Below are 19885 nucleotides of genomic sequence, written 5' to 3'. Positions count from 1 at the left end.
CCCGCCCCCCCAGCAGCTGCATGTAACCTCCTTCAAGATCTCGCCCATTTTCTCAGAAACCCGCTTCAGGAACCTGCAGTCCAAGAGGAAAAAGAAAAGAACAAAGTTACTGAAGGCCTTTAGAAGACAGAGAAGCGTGCTCAGTTCTAACAGGCCTTTCTCAGCGGCTACACGTTAGCCTTGTACTTAATTCCACAAACTCTCATTAGAAATATGAGCCACGGCTTTTAGAATATATTTTTCTTTTTTTCTTCCCTAGTAATGAAGTAGTGCAATGCAGTTTCCAATCCTCAGTGATGTATCAGTGAGGGGAACTACTGTACATTTAAGACCTTGATTTCAAACTAAATACGATGCAATTCAAAGATTTAGCTTACAGGCACAAATTAAGAGTATAAAATCAATCCCTTTTCAGGAGCAGAGAAAGGTTTCAGTAACTCATCAAACATTACATGTCATCTCTTTTTTTCTTTTGTCAAGGTATCTAGAGTTAAAACAATGAAGGTGTGTCCAATACACAACATTCTACATTACAAGTACTGAAAAGGAAGGAGACAGGCAGGTCAGTGGACTTTCTGTCCTCAATCATAATGTTTTTTTCCTGAGTGTTTTTGTTGAGCTTTCAGAATCAGAAAACATTTTCCTGTTTAAGAAGTGAAAGCTGCCAAGTATTTGCTAAGGAAGGAAATTAATAATTTTCAGTAACTGAGTTCAGTTAGTTATTAGAGGAAAAAACCTCTGGTTTAAGCGTATAGTTTGTCGTAAAAGTGGGAACAGTAAATCTTAAGAGATCTTTAAAACTAAGTAATTTTTCCGTTCTGTAAAAATGAAAGTATTCTATAGAACCAGCAGGAACCCCGGTCTTTTTCAGTTTAATAGCTGAATTGGATTTAGTGCTTTGTAAAGCAGGAATACTAGATCAGTTAAACAAAGCAGAAGACATTGGTCCAATTACAGACCAGTGTAAAATGCATAATTTAACATGGTCATCTCTGAAAAAAACTATAGTAAACTCACATTGCAAACAACAGACCATTGCTGACTTCTGATATTCTCATGCTTTCCATGAACCTGTGTAACTTACTATTTTTCCACTATTTTCCCTGGGGAATGTACAATTGAAAGTTGCCAGTTTACTGTTAGATATAGGTTACTGCACCTTTGCTGTTTTTCTCTAGCGTTACATCTATATATGATGTTGGCACATAGCCTTCCTCTCCATTATGTCTTCGAGCTCTTGTCCACCCATCTCCTTTGTCCTCCTCAATAATGTACAAAATTTCCCCTTCTTTCATTGCTAGAGTGCCTTCATTATGACCTGGGAAAAACAAGAAGCAAAGAAGTCTCAGTGTTGAAACAGAATTTCAAGTCATCTTTTTCCCAGGGCATAGTTTCCAGATTATATATAAACAGGAAGAACCAAAAATCTGTGCAAGAAAACATATGGTCAAACAGGCTTATAGACAAAAGCCTCGTCCAATTTGTTAAAGCTGAATATTTGCCAATAGCTGTGCTAATATTTATCTTAAAACATCACAAAAGTACCGCTCATGATTTATAAAATATTTCCACTGATTTTATAAGCAACTAGTTGCTCATACAGTTAATTTACTTTAAATCATTTTACTTGTCTTCTCTACAACAAATAATCCAATGTCTTATAGTCAAGGAGTCATAGTGCGTGTTGTTAACCTTACCGTCAAACGGATATATTGCCTTGCAATGTCCTATAGCTGGTAACGGATCATCATCTTCAAACTCATCATCAAACTCGTTAGGATGTGCATGTTGCTGTGGGGGGCCTCGAACTTCCTGATTTGCATCATCCGTGTAACTCCCTTCGGGGCTGTAACACAATGGTTGGAGCGTGAGGACTCGGAAGAGCTCGTAGCTCTAAAACTCAGCTCGTAGGTGCACTGCAGAAGGGGCAGGCCATGGATATCGCTCTGGGAATGCCTCCAAGCCATTTCTGGATTTATTGCTGGAAGCGATTTTCTGAAAATACCAATCTAACAAAGGCTTGGACTGAAATCTGCTACAAAAACAAACAATAATTTGACATACCTGTTTCTACAGAACACGGAAACCTCGTGACCCTTATGCAGTGGAGTAAGAGAGCTTTAAAAGGCACTGCTACTTAATGAGTGCATGTTTCCATTAGACTGTTTTTATGTTACCATAATGACATGAAGTGATCTCTAGAATTCAGAGCAAGTAAGATTTTCCTTTAGAAGGAGAATAACTAAGTAATAACCACCCCCTGATATTAACTATCAAAGATGTACCAATTCTAGCATCAGATACAAAAGCAATAGAGATAGAATAGTGACCTCTCTCTGCCCTGTGTTACGAGGTGGTTGATATCACTGCTGTGCCGCCTGTCGCTCCTGGCTGCTACTTTACCTTCAACCTCAGAGAGCCAAGCCTTGGGGAAAAAAGAAAAATGTTGGTGTCAAAGAAAACTTGATTCTAAACCAGCAAATACCATTTAACAAAGGCATTTAATTGCAAACAGTTAACTTGTCAGCAGACAACCACACAGACTGCATTCACATGTGAAGTCTCATAATTTGTTCACTTGAAGCCAGAAGCTACCCCTCATCCTTAGCCTATACTCCAGACTAGTCTTGCAGAAGAAAAAAAATCTTTACTCACATACGAATTTCAGAATGAGTGATAAATAAGAAATTCTAAACAGTTTACATCTTTAGTAATGTACATCCTCATTCTAGCCTGATGAACATACTTGAAAATATGGCACCCCACAAAAAAAATTGTATTGGGAGCACTTTCTTAAATCAAGTAGTTTTTCTGGGTGCTGTGTTTATAATTCATAAGCAAACTACAATTTTACCACTCATTTCTATTTTCCAAGGAATCGTTTTAGAGTCTAACCTCATTCTTGTGTATTTCCATCCGAAGACGGTCCATGTTGCTCATAGTCTCAGTTAATTTTGGTTGCAAACTGCCTGGATCACCCATCTGGGGATTTTTTTCATAAACATCCTTCATCTTGATGAGGGCATCTCTAAAAACATACAAAACCCAACAATAATTATAAAAAACTCCTTACATCAGTACTGATTCATTAAAGCTAAAATAGTCTTTATGTGTATGAGATCCTGAGCCACGATGAGGTATTAGGCACAGACATGAGGAACTACTGCTCCCCACCCCACGCCTGAATCTATGTCCCATTCTGTCATTTTAGCACTTTGCCTCCCTTTCTGACATCGTGCACAAGCACACACGGGCTCCAGCTGTCGACTCCTCCCTCTCCCCTCTCAATACCATTTCCCATATTGTTCCTTATACGCATTTTTCCTAAATGTTAATAGTGTTATTTTCTTAATGCACTAAGTTGCAGCTCTTTCTCAACAGACCAGACCTACACATTGATTTTTATTTTTTTTAGTGCATGCTTTTAGATCCAACGTTTCCTACGCAATGTTAGGATCCAAGTGTGTATTACAGTAGAGCAGAAGGAAGCAATGCTAACAGACCCTGCATACAATAAACCACAAACTAAAAAATGCTCTGTAATACCCTGGGCACTAGGATATTCTCTCCTAGGTTCTGAGAACTGTTGGCTTAGGGCGAGGACTTCAAAAGAAACAGACAGAGAGAGAAATATGACAAAACTCCAAAAAACGCACTCACTTTTGGTCTGTTTCCTTCTGGAGTTCTCTGTTGAGTTCATCGATTCTCTGTTGCAGTTTCTTGCGTCTTTGTTCTGGAGGGAGATGGCTGAAGTCTTCTAGTGCAGGGCCCTGCAAGCAGAAACACTATGAAGCAAGTAACACGCAGGTATCTGGGCAGCTTGAACTGACAAACCCACACACGGACAGCGTTCACTGGAAGCAGGATGGACCTTTAAAAAACTCTACTTGACACACAGCTCTATAAAAGACCACAACAGAATAAATACACGTTCTTGCTGCCAGACCATAGTCATTCTTTCAAGGTTCTTTTTGTGACAGTTGGCTCACAGATGTAATTCAAACTTTGTAGACTTAGTTATTTTTCTGAAAAGCTGAGCCATGTACCTCCTAGTACATCCACTGCACTTAAAGTAGATACAGAAAGGACAGAATTAATTACTACAAAGTAATTTCAGTTAAAGGAAAAATCTAAGATGTGTATATGATAAAAATATGTATATAACCAAGTCTGGAGTGAGTTTTCTATGGCAATTTGGATGCTATCAAAAGAAAAAGACTGTATTTTGGATCTTGATTCCAAGTTATTATTATAGTTCTCTCCTGGAAGTTCAGCAATCTGGCTAAAAAAACATATTAAAACTTACAAAGTTCTGATGCATTTTACTTCAAGTAAAACTAGTTCCTGGAACGCAGAAAAAGCCTTTATAACATCAAAATTTTGACTTCAATTTGTTAATCTGAATCAAAACTTACTCAAATATTCCCAGTCACCCTTTTCATTACAGAAATAATGTTTCAGGGAGGGGAAAACCATCCTATTTCCCAAACTTTTTTTTTTTTTTAAATAAACAAACACCTATTGTTACAAGCCTAAACCTGCAAAGGTTTGATTGCAAACATGTGCCAAGAATACAAGCAGGATGGAAGAACTTGTGTGTGAAAAGCACAGGCAGAGATTTTTATGCATCTTTTGAGTTGGCTGTAAAAATTCCCCTCAGGGTGACAGACACCAAGAGTGTTCAGAAGGAAATATGGTCCGTGCCTTACTAACAGAAAGTTAAGTTACATCATTTGTGTCCTAGTTGCCTAAATTGGTTTTAGTACAAGAAACCCAGTTGCCATTCCAGTAACCCTCCCTGGAGGCTGAACTGGCAGCATTTCTTTTGGTGAGAAGAAACCTGGCAGAAACTTGACTGTCCAGACTTTGACTCAAGTGGCCTTAGGCTCAGGTGCCAGGTTTCTGATAACCCCTTTCTTAAGATCTCCTTGCCCCTCAACTCCTTGGTTCTTTTGCACTTGTAAAATCATAATCTCACTGCTTTTTAAGAAGGGACTACAAGACACCATAAAAGGAGGGAAATCCAGATACGATGTTTCAAAAATAAGGCATAAGTGTTTCTTTCTGGCAGAAAAAAGTTAATTAAATCCTTTCAGGTGCTTTTTACACACTACAAAGAAACAAAAAGACAATCACATTCTCTGTATCACTCTTCCTTACAGGTCAGTTGAAACCAGAGTATCCTACAGCAATAAGAACAAAGGTCTTTTTATGAATTTTTACTGATTTACTCTGCAAAACAACAATATTGATTACGGTGTGGTTTTCGTTTAATATGACAGCTTTCTAATATTCCTCAGCCTGAAGGACCATCTCCTCTGCAATTTTTTCGTTAAATTCAAAGTGGATTTTGCAGTATTCAGTAGGTCTCCTTTACACAGTTTTTTAGTTTTTTCATTTAGCTATTTTATGCTGCTTTAACGATCTTCCTGAGAAGGAGAAATCACCAAGTATTTCTCATCGTGACCAACTTGTGAATACTGGTCAACCCTAAAATTCCAAAATCACGGATTTAGTTGCGGCCAGATCACAAGTCTAATTATCTTACATTAAGCATGGATGATTAAGAAGACTGTGTATATGAGTGGAAAATCTGACGATGTGTTTCAGCACCTGACTTAAAGCGGTTATGATATGGAAACACTCTCAAAAGATTACTTTCATGCTATCTTAGCAGAAGTACAGCAGACAGATCAGCACACGGGCTTACCATCTTCACCGACCACTGCACAGTTCATTTGAAAACAGAAAGAAACGGGAAATTATTCACATGCAACGACCAGTTACGAAAATGATTAATGCCTAAAAATGTATCTTTCAAGTATTACTTAAGGATTAAAATTTATAAAAGAATATATTTTACTACAAGCACAAGAAAAAACACAATAATCAGAAATGAACTCCTGCTTTAAGAATTACTGATTTTAAAAATTACTAGGTGATAATGGGTAGTTTAACTTACGAAATTCTAATACACAACTTCATTAAACTATTTTTGAATTTTAGTGTTTTGAACAATATGGTAAAGAACTCCTGTTGTAGGAGAAGAAACACACACACAGCCAACATTGCACAAAATAGCAGAATTCGATGATGATGAAGGACTGGTCAGCCATATGCAAATAATTTGTTAATCACAGCTAACGATCCACTACCATCAATTTTACAAATGTAATTTTTACATTTTACTTTACTTTATGATCACAGTAGAACTACCATCAACAAAAATATTTTTAAAGTTTAGAAGCTGCTGATTTTACTTTCTGAAAACAGCATTTGGGTTGTTGCTGCTATTCTAGAAACGCTTTAGTCCAGATGAAAATAAAGACATTTAAAGAATAAAGAGTTCAGCCTTAGAGGAAGCAAATAAAACATGGGATGCCAGGTGTCGTATCTTGGGTTTAACGTTCACAGCACTTTGAAGATCTACCACACTTTGAATGACTTTGGATAACCCTTTCCAGAGAAACACCAAGCAACTTAGATCTATCTCCAACATCGTTTATGACCCTCAGCAATTGTTAAGGCTGCTGATTGGGGCACACACACAAAAATACAATTTCTAGCAATGAGGGAAGTAAAGCACCTTCACAAACGACACTTTGGTACAAATATCAACAAAGTCCCAAGATGTGAAATGGCTACAGAATAAACTTTTTCCCCTCAGAAAGAGTCTTCCAAGAAAACACAACTAAGGTTGACGTATCACTTGGTGATGCATCTATTTATGTATTAAGTGGCATCGAGCAAAGACCCCTCAGAACCACTAGCACTATCTGGAAACACTAAGATTTCAATGGGTAATAAGCAACATGTAATAGCAATACTAGAAAATCAAGCCTTTTTTCCATAACCTATTCTACAGCTGTTTGCTGCTTTCGCTCTACATCACGATAGGGAAATCTAATGCGTGAGCACAAGATGAAGCAGTCTGGCTTTGTCATCTCCAGTGCCTTGCTCAAAACCTTGTACAGGACACCTGAAACTAAATAACTAGTGCGCTTACTGGCTGGTAGAAGCAGAGGCAAATTAAATACCATTTGGTGGTTCTGCATGTCAATACTGCTTAGGCACCATTTTCCAGGGACAAAACTGTGGAAAACAGCATCCTATACTAGCAACTATTCAGCATTGAATCAAGATATATTATAAAAATCAGACTGATCAGTAAGATTTAAAAAATCTATTAGTATTACAGTATACATTTAAGCTGAAAAGGCACTCAATATGTGATAATGATGTCTGTTAAAAGGCTTGTAAGGAATTTAAAAATATATAAAAACTAAATACTCATCCTGAAGATTTACAGAGATTAACGGTTTGATATTGTGGAATATTTAAATTAATCCAGATTTGCAGGATACTAGCGATCCTTGCTAATTCTACAGAATACTATTCTATATTAAATTCATTCACTTTTATAACATGAACAATGAAGTCCAAGAATTAGAGGGGAAAAAAAATTAAAAAAAGGTTTCGTTTTCCATTAGCATTCTGTGGTTGTTTGGAGATGATCTTTTGGTTCAGTAAGAGGTTCTGGAACTACTGATATTACAAGGTGTTGATTTATGAGCCAGGAGTCAACACATTTAGTGATCAACAAAAAGGGGGTGTAATCAGGACCTGTGCCATTTCAACAACTTTCTAATTCAGTTAGTTCATCACTGGGCATTCAAGAAGGAACATTATCTTCATGACAACAACAAATTATGATATAAGTGACTCAGAAGGGGGAGGAGAAACTGTCCTCCAGAAATACTTAGAGAACCACAAGAATTTGCTAAAGAACAGTGGTGGTAGAAAGGGTAGTTTCCACAATATCTGGGGGCCTGAAATAAGATAGCCACAACATGACTTAAAAATAAAGAAAATAAGTTTTAAGTATAACTCATTATATTTCAGGATGACAGCAAGGGAGCCTCTAAATACCGCACTATAACATTACTGTACTTTGATCTCCATATTACGTCAACAGTAGTCAACCATTCTTGATGCTCATAAGACAGCAAGTCAATATTGTTTCCAAATATCAGAATTACATATAATCAAATCCATCCAATTATCTCATTACTTGGATCAATAAATACCAAAAAACGTACACAAACTGGGCAGCCCACACTTCACTGACGTAACAGGAAAGCGCCACTACATTTATCACTAGTCCTATAAATGCTGCTGGGAAACCACCAAACATTCCCTTATATTGTCTTCCAAACAAATTCTGTTTGCAGACTATGCCACTATAAATTAGTAAATGAATTGATAAATCTCAAAAGGTAGCATTTGGTAGTATTTTTTCAATAATTTTACCCAAAAAAACCTTGGACAAACAAGAAAGATTGATTAATCAGAAAATGCATTAAAATTGTAATGTTTCCAAAAAATCTGTATTTCCAAATCTGTGTGTACCATATGCTATAGCATTTGATGAGCAAAAGAAATGAAATTTCTCTCTTCTTAGTTCAGTGTCTCATAATCAACTAGTATTATTCAATTAAAAGTCAGCAAATAAGACATCTGATCTGTCAGATGGTTTTTTGTGGTGACTATAAACCCAATGATAAATTACTGCAAAAATATGTTACATGATGATAGGAAAACATTTGTGAATGTGAACAAGGATGAAGAAAGGTATCAAACACATGCTGAGCACCCTCTTTATAACACCTTTCTTTTAGGCACAAGTATTTGGAATGCAATAAAGAGTATTCCTATTTTATTTTTAACCCGTTGGTAACTTCTGTAAAGTATGAAACAAAGTATCCTAACAATGACCTTATAGCTGAAGTCTTACTTTTAACAGAGCAAGCCTTATAATGAGGGTGAAGAGCATTAGAAAAGCCACATCACAAACACACTGTTCATAGCCCATCATGCATTTCAACTCATTATCAAACTTACCCCTCTTTTGAGGCTTCTGAAAGAAGGAATTCTGGGCTTCCCTGTTTTTATGTCACTCATGCAATAATGCACTGGTTCAATGGAGAATATGGGATACTGGGACCCATTAGGAGTACTGGATGTGTATAAACTAGTAGGGGTTAGGGGTGGGGATTGTGGCTAATGTGGAAATAAAGAAAGCAATAAATAAGCCAAATGTTCAAAGTGATTTTAAAACGAAAATTCTGTCTAACAAAAATAAAATTTCCATCCAACACAGAAACAGCTTGTAAAGTTCCAGACATATTTACACTCTAACTGTATTGGTTTTTAAATATCTCTGTCATTAATTAATCTTCAGAGTTACAGGTTGATGCAGAGAATGTATGAATATTCAAAAAAGTGTTAGACTCAACACTTCCATGAGATCCTAAGAGGATCCCGAAGTTGCCTGTCTCTTTTTGTAAAGCAGGAAGTTCTGCTTTTCCCAGCTTTATTTACAGCCGCTCTGGAAGCTCGTGCATTCCCGCTCCCTGGTTCTTCCTACGGGCTGATGTACCCGCCAGGTCAGCTAAAATGCAAATATTGGGTACATCTACGGAGAGCGACTAAAACAAAAAGCACACTCCATCTCTGGAGTCGAGCTGGACTGACACGATGGCCATGTGGAATTCTTAATCAGTACCATCACGAGAATTTCCTCCACTTTCTTCCTTCTCTTTTTTCAAATTGCTTCTCTCCTACCTCTGCTGCTTTTTCCCAGATCGACTTTTCTGTACTATTTCCTCTGCTGCACAACTCATTCCCTTTCCAAAAGGTTTTTATGTCTTTGACAACATTAAAAATAGGTAAATGCATATCTTGAAGTCAAGACCAGACATAGTTTCAGCTAAATGAAGGCCCAAAGGCTACCATGATTACCCCAGCTACAATAAATCACCATATTTAGATATTAGCTAATTTAAGAATATATTTTAAAACTTGTAAACAGTGTTTGGAATTAAATATGTATCTCCTGATAAGTATTTTGCTTCCAGTTGCTGTTTGACCACCCCTCTATCCTCTCCAAAAACACATGAAAAGAAAGGGACATAATCTTCTATTTCCTTCAGGTCCTTAAAGGAGAGATGCACGTAGCACGTATACACATACGTATGTCTGTGATTGCATACAAGGAGCAGCTCTGACTGCTACAATCAAAGGGAACAAATTGGGGAGAAGAAAGAGAAGGGAAGGGTCCTCTCAGCTTTCTTCAACTGTCGTAAGGAATTTCTTGTCACTACAGGAAATGCCAAGGTCCAGATTGAAAACCAATGCAGATTTTCATAGCTTCCCTCTCCAAAATTCTCAGAAAGATGTCCTGTCAAACTGGTAATCAAGATCTAATTTTAGAACAGGCTGAATTCCACCCACCTCTGCAGCCAAACACAATAAATATGCTAATGCATTAATGCATTTAAACTATTATCAATCATTAATTATACTACATGAAAAGTAAACAATCAGTTTTCATTTTAACACACAGCTGCAGTTACATAATATACTGGGGAGGGAACAAAGAATCGGCTATATCCTTCCTTTCTGTAAAGATCTGCTTTCTTGGAATGCTATCAAGTGGGAAATAAATCCTACCACTAACAAGCTCTGAGAATAGTCTCCTGTAATAAATGGCAGAAACTGACTTGGAGCATTAAAATAACTTCATAGAAATTTGTGGGAATCATTAAAATGACTCACTGATATGCTCTAACACTAAATAAAGATGTAGCATAAAATTTAAATATGTATATGCTTCATTATTCATTTATACAGCTAATGCATGTATTGATAATCTTGATCCATGAAGGCATCTTGCACAGAAAGTGTTACTTGAAACTCATATAATAATACAAGAAAGGACATTTAGAAGGGGGTTGCTTTTTGTAGTATAAAAGAGAGATCTGAAGTCTGCCTGGTTCCAAAACATACTCCCCTCCCCTTATTTTTACATTTACAATTAATACCTTCTCTATGCAATTGCAGAAAGTCTTTAGAGAAACTTACAAATGTTACAGAAATGGGAAGCTACTTTATCAAATAACTATTAAAAACATTCCCAGACACAAATCTCTAGAAGAAAAACTGGAAAACTTCCCCCAGTGAGAACTTGATTTTTAATACGGTAGGTATCCAGCCCTACTCACACCTTCAGATCTCCTTACACATATTTCAAAAGGCAGTGGCAGGCAAGAGGAAGGTTATTTTAAAATAAATAAATTGCTACTTCCACGCACTCTGTATCTTCACATTTGAATTTTCCAAATAGTAATTTCTTAATTGTTACCTTTGGCTTCTTTCCAAATAGCCACAGCTTTCCTTTAGCCTTGCCCACTGTAGTTTTTGAATCAATTCTCATTCCTTCCTGCTTTGGTGTGCTGATGGTTCCATCAGAGATGGTTCTGTAAATATTCTGACTGTAATCTTCAAATGGAAAATCTCCAGGAGGCTCAAAACCGGATTTGAAGCAGTCTATCACTAGTTGAGAGTCCTAAATGTAAGACATTCAGGAGTTTAAAAAGCAAAACAAGCAAACCCATCAGGAAGTGGAGAGCGAAAAAACACAGAGACATAAATTTTCCCTTTAATTGCAGAGATACACAGATGGGAAAGTGAGAGAGCGCTCAGAATGCACGGGTTTGGGTAGAGCAAGTTAAGATAACACATGTTCTTTTTTCTCGGCATTGTTACCACCAGTGTGAATCAAAGCACACCCTGCTCTCCAGAATCCAGCAAATACTCCCCAAGGCTTAACACAAATTTAATACAGGACACGCTTTAGGGCCCAACCACCCCCCCTTCTAATCCTTCAACATGAGCACTGAAGACAACACTAAGAACGTAGGTGTAGTAAGATATAGTAGGGAAGAGCCCATATTAAAAGGACTAAGAAAGAAGTGTCAGTAGCTGCAATCAAACAGAACACTTTTTTAATCGAACACCCTTTATATAATTTAATGCTAGACACAGGAGAAAATACCAACCATGCTGGTGTTCTAGGATGTTTCAGGATAACTGAAACAATGTCTCCAAAATCACATACAGTGACAAAGTGACATGAGAAAGCATGAGCATGAGAAAGCAATAAAACAGCAAGAGAACAAACACCAAAAGTGGAAATGACCATTCAGGCTAAAACTGAAGTCACAACACTTTTCAAGCAGACAAATATTTGACAAGAGAAAGATAAATGTACAAAGTCCATCTCTGCCCTCTCCGCAGCTTCCAGACCAGTTAAATTGCTCACGCGCATTTGAGAAGTCACTCAAGTCTACTTACTCTGTGTTCATCAACAGATTTTGCTGCAAGGATCATCCCTTCTAGACATTTAGAGATAATCGGAATAACCTTGCGCTCAGAGTCAGCAAAGCCTTTGTAACATTCACTAAGTTTGATAGTCCTTCTTTCATCCATTTCTTGGAGTTGCTGCAAGCACAAAGTACGATAAAATAAAGCTTTTATTGGCGGATACTTTTTCCCCCCAATCCTGATGTATGCAGTTACTGTGGCCACCACAGTAACAATGTAGTACAGATTTTCTGTGCTTTCCCAGAATTTTATTTGCTTAACAAACCAGAACTCAATTAAGTTAAAAAATCGAGTCCTTTCAGATATAGACTTAAGATGCTCAGAACAGTAATTTCGAAGAGCTGATACTCTCTGATTTTTAAAAATTATGTAAAGGACTGGACTTTCCTTTCCTTATTCTTTTTTCAAAGCACATGGACAGTGCCTACAGCCACCTATTTAGTTTAAAATATTTGTTTCATGCAGAAATGAAAACTACACTAAAGAATTTCTTCACCCTCTCCTAGTTCCAAATAATTTCTCTCTGGTGATAAATATCTCTATCTTGCCTTTCTTTTTATACTTTCCAATAAATACCAATTATTAAAAAAATAACAAAATTTAGAAATATTTATATGCTGTTTAGACATGCTCTCTGATTTGAAATACAAACCATTTCCTTTAGAAGTGTGCAAGAAAATAAAGAAAAGAATACCATTACATAAGATTTGTAGTACAAGTCTACTGGAACACAACAAAAAGAGCAAATTAAAGAGAAATACTATTAAGATAATAGCCCTGGACCTAACTAAAGGTGGAAAAAAACCTCAAAACAAACTAAAAAGCAATAGTACATGCATCAATAGGTTATCAAAAGCAGGATAAGAAGTTGGATCTGTTCCTGTATCTACTCTAACAAAGGCCGAAGTCTCAAACAACATCCAATTTCCTCTCCCCGAAGGAAAGCAACAGCCCAATCATGCTAAATCCATCTTTCAAGGTTCTCCCATAGAATGTCACCAAATACTTGCAAGGAAATAATAAAAATATAGACCCAAGAGAAAGCAGGACTAGGCCTTTCAGCTCATACTGGAGATTTCAAAAAACATAATGGATTTTAACCCCAGAGAAATAAAGGCAATAAACCAAAACTCTGGTCCAAGTTACAAACAAAGAAGATCGAACTGTTTCTCTTGGGAGTTGACTGCAATTCCTCCATCAGTCTGCTAACGTCACATCTACTGCAGGGCTGCCTAACAGCTAAAATATTAGAAAATTCTTTAATAAGCCAAGGCAATTTTTTTCCCTGTGAATCCTAGGCCTTCTAATAAATGTTTTTTAAAAATACTAACTCCCTTGTGCTTCTATCAAGCATTCTTAAGTCAGAACACCTTCAAATAAAGTCAGTATTTTTACTTTCCTTACTCCATGTTTTGGAGTTCTGGAATCAGTTTCTACAGTCACTGTATTCTCTGTGGCTGAATGTACATCCCAATACTCTTCTGAACTCTCCCTCATCTGATGCCTCCCAACTACTTTACTTTAAACTAGTTTTGCAAAGTGTCTCTGTTTTTGAAAGAAACTTAAAAAAACCCACTTAAATAATTACATGAAGCACCTTGAGAAATCCTCCTTTTAAATGCAAAGTATTAATCTAATTTGACATTTAACTTTTTTTATTATTTTAGATGGCAATACTGATGAAGCAATGACCAACTGGGGTGGGAGAAGTACTTCTGCCTCCAATCCATCCATGAGACACATTAAACCCCGAAGTCTCCATTAGCTACATGCCTGCCTTCATCTCTGCCAGAGTCAAAGCATTCACGTGCACAAGTATCAACAGATCTAGTGATCAAACCCTATTAGAATGATTGTTTTAAATATCTGATCTCACCCAGATGTCTCAAATGTTTATTTTGCCACATTTCTTCAGCAATATTTAAACAAAGTCTATAAAATATAAAATCTTCACAGAAGATGCAACAGAATATTTTCATATAGTCTAAACATAATTACTGTAAGCAGTAAGCCTCATGATAACACACAGATTGTATCAGTATTATGCTAATTTCTTCACAAAATCATCTACTAAAATCCCCAAAATAAAGTTTTAAATTTTAAAATCTACTTCTCCCTTAAAAGAAGGTAAGGCATACTATGTTAATTATTTTACCTTGTAAATCTGAGGAATGACAATGTAGTAGTGTTTGTGTTGCTCTCCATTAAAATTCTGTAGTTGTGCAGCGTATTCATTTTTGTTTTCATCAGCCATATGCGTGCGCAGGTTTAACTGTTGCTTAGCCTAGTAGGAAAGTGTTACCAGTTCAAACATGTCTTGTGCTTTTCAATGACATATAGCATAATTTTAATTTATGTTACCAACTATACAAAAACAGTAATCACAAGTCATCAAAACTGACATTCCTATAACTCAAATAAAAAGGATGTGAGACTTCATATATACTGACAGTCTACAGACCTAATTTGTTACATTCAGAGAGAGCAATGATCATTTTAGGTCCCTTCTCCACGTCACCTAAATGCATAGAAGTGCACAGAAAACATAGAAGTGACTGGACATATATAGCACAAGATACCAAATCTCAGTAAGCCTGTCTGTTTAAGGAAGACATTCATCATCTCCAGACTAATGAAGTGTCCTCCCTCTCTGTGCTGTCTTAACTTTGATTTAGTGTATAATAAGCAATATACATGATTTTATATACTCAAAGAATGTTGTTCCAGGACTGTGACAAACATGCAAATAAAACGTTTTTTATAATAAAGAGTAAAGAAAGAAATGGCACAGCTCTTACCTTCTCAACATCAGCCTTTGTCGCATTAGTGTCGTTGTCCAGTCTTTCATAGCTTTGCTGTGCCTTCTCTGCCTCTCTGCATTCTCTCTCAAATTTCTTTTTGCTCTACAAAAGCCACAAACTTTATGTTTCAACAGCCACTATCCCCTTCTGATTTTGTACAGTAATTTTGAATTCTAAATATCAAAGCTTCCATTTAAATATCTTGAATTCACTAAGTATCTTTAAGTAAATACATTGTTCTCACAGCAATCAAGTCTAAAAAATTTTCAACTTATTTCCTTTAAGTACCAGCAAGGAAACAACTGTATTTATACTATAACATATTAGATAATTGAAATACAAAGTAACCTATTACAAAGATCTGCAGTTAATTATAGAGACAAGTCCACTTTCTAGCCTGACTTCAATAACCTAAATAAAAGTTAGGGGGCAGAAAAATTAAACCTGGACTTGTACGAGTAAAATTTTCAAGTTCCCTTCTTTGGTGATCAATTTTAATTTAATAAATTCAACTAAACTATTTTGAGGGTAGCCTGAAGGATCTATCTACACTAGCAGACCTTAGTGTACCCATCCATTATCATCAGTACTCGTATCAACTGCCACAGCTGTGAGCAGCACAGACAGACAACATTATTCACAGAATACAACAGTATTCAATTGATGTTGGTGATATCTGGCTGTTGTCAAGACAACTGCTGCAGGAAAAACTGTTGCAGCTCCAGAAGTTGGTATCTCTAGAGACAAACTGGCAACAGAGATGTGTGAGCACTCCTCTCCTGCCTCAGTGCAGTCAGGCAACTGAGGCTAACGTGTCCCTTAAAGGCTGTGTGTGTTTAAAAGAGCATCTTTCCGCTCAAGTAAATACAGTGCACACAACACAACTGATTGTTTGAGGTGAACTCTGGGAGTTATCTTGTGAAGCATCTAAAACTACCACATCTGCTCCTACTCTGGTCCTCTGACCATGAATTAAACTCTGACATGACACTGAAGTTGCTGAGTCCACAACAGCAAAACAGAAATCCACCTCTCCAGTACTGCTTCACAATAATAAAGATTTAATAAATTCTAAGATACAAAACCAGCAGAATATCAGAATGCATCTTGAACACATTTGGTCGAATTCTGTATTTTCTCGTCCTTAAAAGCATGTCTCTCAAGAAAAAGGATGTTATAATCTGTTCTACAGAAATTCACTTCCTGCATTTCTTTGTTAAAAAAGAATTCTCCCTCCTGAAAGTATAATAGTCTGTAGTGGCATCCTTGAATAGACCTCATGTAAAAAATCCTCAAACTCAAGTCAAACACAGTGACTTAGTATTTCATCTTCATATAAATAAATTGTCACTATTGCTCTCTAAAAAAAAAGCAGCCTGCGGAAAAGCAACCGAAGAAGCGTCGACCCATGTTAAAAAACAGATTCCTTTATGCTGGATAAAAGCCAAAACTCAGGCAAACACACACAGAAGCTATTTACAGGAGATGTTTTTAAAACAGGGAACTACAAATATATTGAACTGTATTTTGAGTGTTACTAAGTCCAATTTGGATGTTCAGTAATATAGCTAAACATTAAAGTCTAAGCAAGCAAGATGACAACAGTTTTATTTACAAACTATTATTTTAGGGGGGAAAAAAAAGCAAACTCACATTATCCATCTGTTTCCAACACATGTCCAGATACTGCTGAGCCTTTCGCCCTTCCTGAAGATGCTAAAAACACCAGAAATAAATTTAATGTACTTATCTTTTTAGTACTATTCCCATTAGTTAGTCCCTCCTCTAGCTGACACGCTATGATGTGCAGTATCTCCCACACGTTACCAGTACTCTTTGGAAGACATTACTAATCATGTAAGAATAGAACCCCACATTACAAAAAATTATACTGGCTAAAAGAAAAAACTACACTGGACAGTAAGCACTGTCTCTCCAAAAATCTTAATTTTTACATTTAATAACTATACATAAAAATACGGAATAACTTTAAATGTGTTTTACCAATGTATTACGAAACCTACTTATTGCCAAGTTCATTAATTGGGTAAACAAATACATCAATTCATTAAAAGACACGTCCATTTTGATATCCTATTATCCAATAAAAATATAGAAATTACCATTTTTCTCTCAGTTTTTAGATCATGAGAATATCTCATCAATTCTCCGTACACTCTGTGTCCCATTTCTTCTGCAACTACTTCTCGTTGTCCTGCATAGTCATTCAACTCATTAAGGATGTTAAAAAAGGCAATACACGAAGTAAACCTGACAAAAAGCACACACACACAAACATACATATACAAAAAGTGAGACATTTTTTTAAAATGGGACTTCTTTTAGTACAGTCTGTACTCCTGGCCAAATAAAAAAAAACAATCACATGTATTTTACAGTAAACTTTATCTTAATGCTAATTGAATTACATACAGTAGAAGCGCAAGTTGGGAAAGCCTACGTTAAGCCTAAGATGTACTATATGTTGCAATGTCTCTTCAAATACATTTTAAAATATGGATTTTTGTGGACGGAAAAGAAAGAAGAAGAATACTACCTGGAAAGCCCTGTGGTATAGTGGCATCTCCTAAGCTGCCAACTGAGAGGCCTGAGCTAGGGAACGTGTACATACGTCCCTGGGCTCGGAGGCTGAACTTGCTGCAGAGATGATGTGCTTGGTAGTCTTGAGGGTGGAACATGCCAATCATACCACTCTTATGCATCCCGATGGATGATCTACAGAACAAGTTTGCTATCAGCTCTGGAGACAGCTGCCTGTTTGCCTGCCCACCTCTTGGCTGGAAGTAAGGTGCCACTATGGCTGGCACTGAAAAGGGGGGAAGAGGAGGGGCAAAGGGTAGAAAGTGTGTGTGGAAGGGAAGAAAGGAAACAAAAAACAGGCACCACATTAAAACAGACATCTTTCTCTCTGTGAACTGTGGAATACTGCCACCTCCATAGGCCTGGATCTGGGGAATTCAAATGCCACCCTAGCACTAGAAATCCCATTCCCTGTGGTCCAGGATCTTTAAATAGTCGAAAGTGCCAGAGGAAATCCTAGTGCGAGTTCTCAGGCACTCTGCACAGCATGTGCTCTGGCTGCAACCTGAAACTTGCCCACTTTCTTTCCTATGTAGAAGTTATCCCTAAAGAAAAGAGCATTGTGTTTTTCTAAATAAATTAAAAATGGCTACGGACACAGATAGCAGAACAAACACCTCTGAAAAATAATCATAATGGTTTTTAGTGCAAATTGCTCCTCCACAGTTAGATATTCACTGATTTTGTCTCCGGATTGAAAGCAAGCCAGCAGTTTTAAGAGCTCTTCTTGCCAAAAACATGACAATTTACTGTATGCTCAAGTCTCAGTATACAAATGTATAGCTACATTTGTATTGCCATACAAATGCACTGAAATACTACACTAAACTAAGCAAAAAAACACAGCCTAAAAAAAAATAATATACCAGACTACAGACAGCATACTAAACTTCTGCTTTCCAACTTTTCAGCTAGCTGAAGGTTAATTTGGGAGCAAGCACAATCTGCCATGTTTACTACTTTAAAACACTAATAGAAATAAACTCAGGTTTCATGTTTAAGAATTACAGCAGAACTATAAGAAGCCAAGCAGAATTCTTTTGTTGTCTTAACCAACTAAGTACTTTATCTTTTAAGAGAAAAAAGAGTATATTGTAGTCCTTGTTTCTTATACAAAGAACTTGAAATGTACATTTTTACCTGGGTTCCTCATCTTTGGTTGAACGTTTAGGACAGTACTTCTTAACCAGATTTCTATTAAGGAAGAAGGAAAAAAAAGATGTTATTTTAGAGTATCTTTTGAGAAGACATACACACTGAAAACTGCATGAACAAGTTATTTACTTTTAATTACTTCAAGAAATAAATCTATTCCCTCTATCATCTTATAAGGATCCTTTAGATGACACAAGGCAGAAATCTATGGCATTTCCATTTTTAAGTCACTTTGACCTAGAACAATGCAAGTATTTTAAAACCTCTACTGCACAGTGACTAGACAAACAATAATGAGTTCTTTATTTAACATCCTTTTCACACATGCAAAAGGCAGCCAGCAGACAAGAAAAAAGCAAACATATGATGACTGTGTAACATACAGAAAGCGCACACTGTGTGCTACACCCATGAGCACAAAACTCCATGACTGAATAAGCTTTGAGTGTACATTCAGGTCAAAGGTTTTAATCACGGTGTCCCCAGATCTTCAATACAGATATTTCCAGAACAGAAGAGGGAGCATCTCCTTTCAGGAAAGGTGTTACATTTTGCCCTACCACCAATGTTGTAAATATCAGGTTTTAGAAACCAAGAAGATCTCTGAAAGAGAATCCATGGGACCAGCTCTTTACATAGTATCACAGTCCAATTTCTGACAACACTGATATAAATTCATTTCCTTTTCATAAAATACAAAACAGCACCTTAAGAAATATACAGACCACATCACCTATTCTACCCTAGAGCATAATTAACACAGGCATACACTGCTTGTAAGAACTTTCTCACTGAAGTTAAAACAAGAATATCTTTTTGCTGTCACCAGAATCCACTGCCTGTTTTAACATTCTACTTGGTAGGGTTTGAATGCAGACGTTTTGCTTGGAAAATGCATAAACCCAAGCAAAAGAAAAAAAAAAGAAGAAACATTTTCTTCACTAAGTAACTTTCCCATGTTTTATTTTCCCTTATATTCATGCTTTGCTCCTCAATCCTTCTTAATGAATGGGAAACTCCTAAAATTCACATTATTATTATTCAGAAGGTGAAATGCATAACAAGCATACAATGCTGTAGCTAAGCAACCACGCACGAGCCTC

The 19885-nt window shown here is 36.6% G+C and overlaps 2 protein-coding genes across 7 annotated transcripts in view; one reads left to right on the top strand and one right to left on the bottom strand.

Moving 5' to 3' along the window:
• Positions 1-14959, top strand: part of BCAR3 (breast cancer anti-estrogen resistance 3) — a 94613-nt gene extending 79654 nt beyond the window's left edge. For 2 of the 4 annotated variants that reach the window (XM_014939017.1, XM_014939018.1), the window contains exon 13: positions 13893-14503. In XM_014939017.1, coding sequence (XP_014794503.1) covers positions 13893-13990 — 98 coding nt within the window. In that variant the 3' untranslated portion in view covers positions 13991-14503. Of the gene's footprint in view, positions 1-13892 lie in introns of all 4 variants that reach the window. The other 2 variants (XM_014939015.1, XM_014939019.1) reach the window with 2 other exon arrangements.
• Positions 1-19885, bottom strand: part of FNBP1L (formin binding protein 1-like) — a 54867-nt gene continuing 34982 nt past the window's right edge. Inside the window, exons 3-17 of one of the 3 annotated variants that reach the window (XM_014939022.1) lie at positions 18768-18821; positions 17150-17297; positions 16680-16742; positions 15024-15128; positions 14381-14509; positions 12196-12342; positions 11204-11407; positions 8902-9060; positions 5711-5725; positions 3661-3770; positions 2896-3028; positions 2331-2425; positions 1698-1846; positions 1160-1318; positions 1-73 (exon numbers count right to left, since the gene is read on the bottom strand). In XM_014939022.1, the coding sequence (XP_014794508.1) occupies positions 66-73; positions 1160-1318; positions 1698-1846; positions 2331-2425; positions 2896-3028; positions 3661-3770; positions 5711-5725; positions 8902-9060; positions 11204-11407; positions 12196-12342; positions 14381-14509; positions 15024-15128; positions 16680-16742; positions 17150-17297; positions 18768-18821 (1678 nt within the window). In that variant the 3' untranslated portion in view covers positions 1-65. Of the gene's footprint in view, positions 1319-1697; positions 1847-2330; positions 2426-2895; positions 3029-3660; positions 3771-5710; positions 5726-8901; positions 9061-11203; positions 11408-12195; positions 12343-14380; positions 14510-15023; positions 15129-16679; positions 16743-17149; positions 17298-18767; positions 18822-19885 lie in introns of all 3 variants that reach the window. The other 2 variants (XM_014939021.1, XM_014939023.1) reach the window with 2 other exon arrangements.

The sequence above is a fragment of the Calidris pugnax genome, unplaced genomic scaffold, assembly GCF_001431845.1.
Source record: "Calidris pugnax isolate Ruff unplaced genomic scaffold, ASM143184v1 scaffold18, whole genome shotgun sequence".
NCBI lineage: Eukaryota > Metazoa > Chordata > Aves > Charadriiformes > Scolopacidae > Calidris > Calidris pugnax.
This window is presented reverse-complemented; position numbering and strand designations above follow the sequence as displayed.